General features: G+C 34.2%; 1 protein-coding gene across 1 annotated transcript; it reads left to right on the forward strand.

Moving 5' to 3' along the window:
* Positions 3,338-6,624, forward strand: LOC109346840 (probable alpha,alpha-trehalose-phosphate synthase [UDP-forming] 11). The gene is made up of 3 exons (XM_019586649.1): positions 3,338-5,632; positions 5,734-6,007; positions 6,082-6,624. Exons 1-3 carry the CDS (start codon positions 3,654-3,656, stop codon positions 6,364-6,366), a joined length of 2,538 nt encoding a protein of 845 aa, XP_019442194.1. The 5' UTR covers positions 3,338-3,653; the 3' UTR covers positions 6,367-6,624.

Consider the following 9,188-nt stretch of genomic DNA (forward strand, 5'->3'; position numbering starts at 1 on the left):
AAGTGTAGAAAAGTGATGGTGGTTTATATAATTTCAATAAAACTTAGGGGGTGTCAGTGTAATTTACTATAAATAGTAAATAATAATTACAACATTTGAATTTTTATATCTCTTTGATATGAATAAAAATACCGATCCACCTCAATTTAAGATGTGGACCACAAAATCCTTGCATAATATATACAGTGCCCAACCAAATCCGTCAAGTATCTGCTGAGAAATAAAGTAAAGAAAAGTCACACACCTGGAAAATTTTCATAATTGCATCATCCGTGTGAATACGTATCTACTTCCCCACCATATCCCTGCTTTGCATTTCATATTTTGGTTGAGAAAATGAACTTCGTTTGTGGTATTTGAGATCTGAAAGAGAAGGCACGAGGGTCCATGAGGAGATTTTTTTTGGGGGGTTTAAAAGTAAATTACAAATGATTTTAAATCTATAATTAAATTGAAGAGTTAACTATTTAAAGTTAGAATATAAATATATATAGACATTATATAAGTTTTATACATTATCATTATATGATCCAACCTTTTTTATGATAGATAATATATTGAGTGTATATAATTTTATGTAATAATAATATATTACACTCTTATACTTATTCTATAAAGTTTTTTTATGGAAATAAAATTAATAAACTAAGACGTGGTTGTAGTTTAGTGCTGAGAATTCCACATTGCCGTGGTGGAGACCTCAGCTAAACCCTATTAGTCACAAAACTTTTATTCTGCATATCAGTTAACAAGTTTGGTTGTTATTGTTATATAAAATCTATCTAATAATGGTGCAATAAGAGTTTTTATATTAGTAATATATTATGTATATATATTAATATTTATTTTTATTTAAGAATTGATATATAAATAATGTATTAAAAAAACTCATATTTAGGTGTACACTATGTACTTTGGTATAGAACTAGGGGTAAACCGGATTATTTGGGTTTGACCAGGCGAGCTGGTGATGAAGAAGTGGAGTTAACACTGATTGTTGTTATAGACCCATCGAATGAGGTATTTGAAAATATTCTCTAACACTTGAGTCAATAAGTGTTTAGAGAGAGATAAAGAAACATAATATAATTAGAGAGAAAGAAACGATTAGCAGATAATAATATTAGAAATGAAATACTCTCTTATTTATAAGAGCATTGCACCTGACGTGTAGGTTGCCCATTAGAAATGACAAAACAGGCATTGCCCACGGGCGCCCTCGCATAGCCCGTATTTTTTTACGGGCATGCATAGAAAATTTGCCCATTTGCCCGACCCATTTTGCCCGCTAAGTTTGTGGGCATTTCCATTGGGCATGCGGGCGACCCTTAAACATAATTTAAGGAAAAAGTAAATTTTTTTAAAATAAGTTATGATGTAATGTGATTTTTAATCCCTAAAAAAATTGTATTATAATGTGATTTGTTAAACTTCATATAAAATATCAAAAAATTTGTTATTTTTTTATCTTTAACTACTTTATTTAATTTAATTTCATTTATTATATGAATTTTTTTTTAAAATTATTTAACAATGCACGCGGGCCGCCCGCAAACCCGTTTTAAAATGGGCAGGGCATTGAATTTTATCCGTTAACTAATGTGGGCATAACCGTGCCCGCTTAAATTTTTGCGGGCATTTACGGGCGCAGGTTAAACGGGCTGGGCAGCCCGTTTTGCCATCTCTCCTGCCCATTGACCAGATTGGGTGGTCGGTGGCGGCACACGAGCTCCTCACATGCTATACGCAACATGGTGTTGATTTGGACCTTGAAGCCAAGACTGTAAACCCAATCTAATGTTCTTGGCCTAACTAAAAAATGTGAGGTAAACCGCAAAGATTGAGTTGTCATGTTGGTTTATTCAGATATTGCCATTACCTGTCAGGTTTATCTGGGCCGGAACACACTATATCGTGCGGGGTCTCTTCTGCTCACAGTCACAAAGACCACTTTAAATGCTGACTAGGCATCCACCTCTCTTCTATTACGACCAATTCATTTCCGCCACATGTTCCCCTACAATGGTGTAAGAAATAAATATTTATGTGCAGATGTATTTATGTTGAAGGAAAAAAATATTAACAGAAAACTGAAAATTTTAATTTTAATGAAAATATAATAAAAAAATGTTAATTTCGATAATGCATAAAAATATTTTATACTAGTGTTCAAGTATGACATATTTCATACATTTTTATAAGTCTTTGTTAGCCTACCATAATATTTTAACAAATTATTGGTCAAATTATTCTTAATATGCAATAAAACTCAATTAAGATTTACTCACAGTCTTCTTTTTCATAAGACTACCTTGAGTTGTTTAACCTAAATTAATCAATGTAACTAACATTGTCATGTTTATTAAATTTAGAAATAAAATATTTACTGTTATAAAGAAATAAGTTATATCCTTCAACAATTAAAATCAGGATATGTGTGGTATTTAATCATTCTATATAAAAATGTTTCTAAAACCAAACAAAATAGTACATATGTCATATTTTTACTAGCTAAAGGGGATAAATTATTTTCTGGTACGATGAAATACTTTATTCTCTTAAATTTATTAACAATTAAATAAAAAATAAAAAATTGTCCTTCATTATTCCGCGCATTCACTTTTCATTTCATTTGTAAAGTTACTTTGATAGACAAACAAAAATAAGTAATATACATATAATTTTGAGAAAAATCTCATTAAAAAAAATCAAAAGTAAAAACTAAAAAGCGGGCATCGTAAAAGCTTTTGTCACTCTTTGGCTCAAGGCATTAATTTCGTGTTAGTAGTTGTTTGTTAAAATAGTTGATTCTCTTGAATTCCTCATAACGATAATTGGCAAAAACGGAAGAAATTTGAGACTGGGTGAAATGAACACAAAACGTATTGTTTTACAATTTAAACTCTAACTTAATGTATTTTTTAAACTTATCCATTAACTTATAATTTGTTGATTTTGCTTGGTCATATATGTATATATTACTACATTAATATATTTTAAATTAAAAACATTCGTTGAATGGTAAGTAATTAAATGTATGAATTTTATATAATTTTATTGTACTAACTGCATATAGTATTTATGATACATCAATATTATACTAATATAAAAAAATTATGTAATTAAAATACATTTATCTGTCGTTGCCGTAATGATCACGTGATCCTTTGAATTCGCATTCAGATGTATTTATTTCCTTTAATCTTCAACATGCGCATCCTTATCCATTTTAACACTCTACCGGCTATACACGGTAACCTTTCAAAAGAAAAAAACAACTATTACATACAACCTAAAAAAACAATAACTGAGGATATGCATTCTGGAAGAGAGAGTGGTCGGTTACAGTTAGAACTAGCAATAGCATAAATAAATAATCTGCTATTACGACGATCTTAACGCCAACAAATCTGAACCGTTCAATAACTACAATATAAAGCCACTTTCATTCTTATCCTTAACCCTCTCTTTCTTTTCTCTCTCTGGTTATGGAATTGGAAGCTGTTTCAGTATCTAAGATTTCCATTACTCAAAGATTCATCTTTCTCTGCAACACCCACCTATAATAAAATTACCCCATTTTCCAAAATTCCTCATTTTTCACCTCTTCTAAACAAATCATCAAATAAAAGTGATTTTTTTTCTTTTGAACAATGCTTTCGGGATCTTGTGTGAGTCTATTGAATTTGGTATCACATGATGATTACCAAGTTTCTAATGTAATGGCGGTTACACCAGAGTTCGAGATCGCTCATGCCAACAACGACCGTTCAAATTCAGGATCCGACGATGTCGTTTCAAACTCCTCAACCGAACGAAGAATCATCGTCGCGAACCAGTTACCTATTCGCGCATCACGCGACGCGGAAACAAAGAAATGGTCTTTCGAATTCGACAGTGATAGTTTGGTTCTTCAGCTCAAAGACGGGTTCCCCTCCGACACGGAGGTTCTCTACGTCGGTTCCTTAAACGCCGACGTCGAATTTTCCGAACAGGATGACGTGGCGCAAATCTTGTTAGAGAAATTCCGTTGCGTTCCAACGTTCATCCCTAGAGAAGTTCATAACCGTTTCTACCATGGGTTCTGCAAGCATTACTTGTGGCCTATTTTTCACTACATGCTTCCTCTTTCACCGATCCATGGTGCACGCTTCGAACTTTCTCAGTGGCTAGCGTACGTTTTGGCTAACAAGATCTTCGCGGATAAAGTAACCGAGGTGATAAATCCTGACGAGGATTACGTTTGGGTCCACGATTATCATCTCATGATCTTGCCCACTTTTTTGAGGAAGCGTTTTCACCGTGTCAAGCTTGGGTTTTTCTTGCACGGGCCGTTTCCTTCGTCGGAAATCTATAGAACTATACCAGTTCGTGATTATATCCTTCGCGCCTTTCTGAATTGTGATTTGGTGGGGTTTCATACTTTTGATTACGCAAGGCATTTTTTGTCTTGTTGTAGCAGGATGTTGGGGTTGGATTACGAGTCAAAGAGGGGATATATTGGTTTAGATTATTATGGTAGAACTGTTACTATTAAGATTTTACCGGTTGGGATTCACATGGGTCAACTTGAATCTGTTTTGTCTTTGTCTGAGACTGCAAAGAGGGTTAAGGAGTTGAAGGAGGACTATGAGGGCAAAATTGTGATTTTGGGTGTAGATGACATGGATTTGTTTAAAGGTATTAGTTTGAAGTTTTTAGCAATGGGGCAACTTTTGGAGGTGCACCATGATTTGAGGGGTAGAGTGGTTTTGGTTCAGATTCTTAACCCTGCAAGGAGCAGTGGGAAGGATATTCAGGATGTTGAGGATGAGACTAAGGCTATTGCTAGGGAGATTAATGAGAAGTATGGTGAACCTGGGTATCAGCCAATTGTTGTCATCAATGGCCTTGTCTCGACTCAGGAGAAAGCTGCATACTACGCTATTGCTGAGTGTTGTGTTGTGAATTGTGTTAGAGATGGAATGAATTTAGTGCCCTATACGTACACTGTCTGCAGACAGGCAAGGGTAGCATTGGACAAGGCTCTTGATCTTGAAGATGAGGTTGTGAGACCTCAACAGAGTGTTATAATTGTTTCTGAGTTCATCGGTTGCTCACCATCTCTAAGCGGAGCAATTCGAGTGAATCCTTGGAACATTGATGATGTGTCTGTGGCTATGACTTCAGCTATCAAAATGTCGGAGGCTGAGAAGCATTTGCGCCACGAGAAGCATTATAAGTATATAAGCTCTCATGATGTGGCATATTGGGCTAGGAGTTTTGATCAGGATTTGGAGAGAGCTTGTAGAGAGCATTACCGCAAGAGGTGTTGGGGTGTTGGATTTGGTTTGGGATTCAGAATCATTGCTTTGGATCCTACTTTTAGGAAGCTTTCGGTGCAAAATATTGTCTCTGCCTATACTCGAACGCAGAATCGGTTGATCCTTTTGGACTATGATGGCACCATGATGCCACAGGCCTCAATAGATAAAACTCCTAGCAGGAAAGTTGTCTCTGTGCTGAACCATTTATGCAGTGATCCAAACAATATAGTCTTCATTGTAAGTGGCAGGGATAAGGATTGCCTAAGCAAGTGGTTTTCTCCATGTGAGAAATTGGGTCTCTCTGCCGAGCATGGTTATTTCACTAGGTACATTGTAATTTATGTTATAGAAATTCATAATTTCATATATTGACTAGTCTCTGTGTTTTTGTTGATTAATTGTTTTCGTTCTTGGTGTATTGTGGCAGGTGGAGTAGGGATTCTCCATGGGAGACATGTGGATTAAATAAGGACTTCGATTGGAAAAATATTGCAGAGCCCGTGATGGCTCACTATACAGAAGCAACTGATGGTTCTTTCATTGAACAGAAAGAAAGCGCAATGGTTTGGCATCATCAAGAAGCTGATCCTCATTTTGGATCCAGCCAAGCAAAAGAGCTTCTTGATCACCTGGAGAGTGTGCTGGCCAATGAGCCAGTAGTGGTTAAGAGGGGACAACACATAGTTGAAGTGAAACCTCAGGTATGAATCATAATCTCTGTTACTTGTAATTTAGCCGTAACTAGTTATAATGATTGTGTTTTTTTGAGATGCAGGGTGTGAGCAAAGGTATAGTTGTTGAAAACCTTATCTCAACCATGAGAAAGAAGGGAAAGTCACCAGATTTTCTGCTATGCATAGGAGATGATCGTTCAGATGAAGATATGTTTGAGAGCATTGCTAGTTCAGTTTCTAATGCAGCACTGCCAACTATTTCACAAGTGTTTGCATGCACTGTTGGTCAGAAACCAAGCATGGCAAAATACTATTTGGATGATACTAGTGAAGTTATCAATTTGCTGGAAGGAATTGCAACTGCATCAGCGGCAACAACAACATGACTCTTCAGGAATTGCATGGATCATTGTAGAAACTGATATAGGAAAAAAAATACAATCTTGTACAGGACGTTAGTTACTTTTATAGATTGATTACAAATTTACAGAAGGCCATTAGTTTGAATTTTACGTAGTAGTTGATTAATGTTCTTCACATGACTTGCACCTAGTTTTCTTTTGATATGATTAATTATTACATGAATCCTAAGTTGTGCAATGAAAACATGCCTAACAACAAATATTTCAAAAGCATAAGGTTTCAATAAAACGACCAAATATCTTGATAATGACCAAAATGGGTTGGTGAATTAGGTCTTTGCGTGGCTGCTAATTTTATGAGTGGTTTTTCTTTGTTGACCAGAGTGAATTCTGAAACTAACGAAAGCTCAATTTGTTTATGGGAGGGGATCCACTTAGTTGTTGTTGTTGCCATATATAAAAAGAATGCAGTTTGGACTTTGGTTTTCAATTAATGAAGAGGCACAAGTTTCATATGAATAGGCTTAACAAGTTGGAAGTACTAGCTGGTCAAAACAGGCTGGCAAGTTTATTTTTCAGAATCCAGAGTGTGTTGAACGATTAATCAATTATGTTCAACATTTTTTACTAATATACAATGAGATTAGGAGGATTGGAAATTAATACAAACTCAACTAGTTTGCATATCCTTTTCGTATGGAAGGAACTGATACTCTGTACTGGCTATGTTGACCTCACCTAAAACCAAATTTCTTAAGTGACTTGAAACCTCATCTATCTGTTTTACAAGAACAAAGATACTCTTCATTATTGAAAAGGCAAGTGCATGTTTCTTCACTTGTTTTTTATGGCAAAAATATAATTTCAGTGTAATCAAAGGGATATATGTGTCATTGAAAATTGTATTTCTCTTTGTTTTTTGAATCATTTGTCTCTCCATTAATGGAGAGGATTTAACTCATTTTACAAGGTCCATGGATTACATTGCAATGGCCAATACTAGGTAAATCAACATGAGCACCACGATCCAACAAGACAGGGACTTATTTCAATTATGTACCACTATATATCATGTAAGTGCCAAACTAATAAGACCACAACTATATCTGAAAGAGTTTCCAGTATTTTGACACTTGGCATGGAATAATATGTACTGATACTGATCTTATCCATCTAAATCATGCTTTGGTATCACTTGTTTCATTAGAGAGAGCTGAGTGTACTTGGGTAGACAATGAAAACAGTTTCCTTAACCTGGTACTCAAAGTTATCTTACACTGTAAATTTACAACTAAGGACTATTCCATTGGATATCTCATTTCAGGTACCTCAATCATAAATAATGTCAAATTCATTGAAACGTGTGAGGCCAACTTTCTTCTCCTTTTTTTCCCCTTCATGAACTCTTTCTGCCTCCTTTCGTTTTCATGAACTTGGAATGTGATCAATAAAGTCAAGGTGTAAGTCCATATTGATGCTACAAATGGCAACATCATATATGGCCAACGTGCCAAGGATATATAACTGGTTTATACAAAGACAAATGTAATTCAACCGTTAGTTGAAAGGATTCAGTTTTTCTTAATATCAAGAAATTACAAGATGATTGTAGTGAGTCATTATGTCCTTGATTTGTACCAATTATTCATCCATTCACAATTATCTACTTCAATTTAGTTAGCAATAACATGGTACTTTAGCTAGGGAATGTTTAATGAGAAGAATAATTCCAAGGGTTATCATGGGTAACATTTTTTAGGCAAACTACTAGATACAAAAATTGTTTTTACCATTATTGTAGCTACATTGTATATACAAACAAATTGATCTAACATCAAATTGATTAGCTTCTGTTGCAATTAAAAAATACACTGCAAGTTCCACCACCCCCATTCTATTTTTGATTGGTTGCTGTCTAGTGTCTATCTTTTGTACACATTCTGAAAAGGTTGCTAATGCTTAATAAAGAAAGTTGATAGAACACAGGACAAAGACTCATCAATCCTCTTCAATGTTAACCTGCCAAAGATTCAACACACTTTTGATATATAATTTTGAGGAATTAAAACTTGTTTTGGTGCTCATTCATTTAAGACAGGCTTGTTATTAAAAGGTCACTGCAGTTGCGGCTATGTGTATTGTAGTATAGTGCAGAAAAAGTCATTGCATAATAGTACAAGTGGTTGTTAAACACAGCAAGGATTAGTCAACAATTTTTGTCACGTTTTCTTACATTTGTCTATTTTTAAAGCTAAAAAAGGAACAAGAATGAGTTTCTATAAGAAAAAAATATTCATATGTTCACTCAACTACTTTTATGATAAAGATGGAAAGGATAAGATCAAGTATTATTGAGTATTTACTATTGATTCAAAAACTCGTGCAGCTTGATAAAAGATAATGCTGGCATATAACACCAACCAACAATGGATGATCCAAATATTATAGAATTTACTCATGATTTATTAGATTATGACTCATAATTGAACTTGTTGGTGGGTTTATAAGTACATTTATCCACACCTAACTCACCTAATCTCTCATTTTTGTATGTATATAAAGACATCTTATCCAATTTTTCAAAAAGCACATTTTAGTCCTTATACATGCTTATTGACAAATGAAGCTCCATCGAAGAGGAACTAAAAAATTATATTTTCAAGGACTACAATAATATTTAAGTATTTATTTGGTTGATTTATTTATGGATTTACTGCGTAGTTATTTGAGTTTAATATATGTATATTTTTACTGCAAAAAGAGTCACATGTGAATATATTACTTTTATTTTTAATATGTATATATATGGTTTATCATCTATCTTTTACTCACTTGTAATATATATA

The sequence above is a fragment of the Lupinus angustifolius genome, chromosome LG01, assembly GCF_001865875.1.
Source record: "Lupinus angustifolius cultivar Tanjil chromosome LG01, LupAngTanjil_v1.0, whole genome shotgun sequence".
Taxonomy (NCBI): domain Eukaryota; kingdom Viridiplantae; phylum Streptophyta; class Magnoliopsida; order Fabales; family Fabaceae; genus Lupinus; species Lupinus angustifolius.

What these genes read in the sequence shown, in the direction of transcription:
- LOC109346840 (XM_019586649.1), top strand. Translation starts at nt 3,654, where the DNA reads ATGCTTTCGGGATCTTGTGTGAGTCTATTGAATTTGGTATCACATGAT. An exon ending in GAGCATGGTTATTTCACTAG is followed by an intron (nt 5,633 to 5,733) that starts GTACATTGTAAT and finishes GTATTGTGGCAG; the next exon opens with GTGGAGTAGGGATTCTCCAT. An exon ending in TAGTTGAAGTGAAACCTCAG is followed by an intron (nt 6,008 to 6,081) that starts GTATGAATCATA and finishes TTTGAGATGCAG; the next exon opens with GGTGTGAGCAAAGGTATAGT.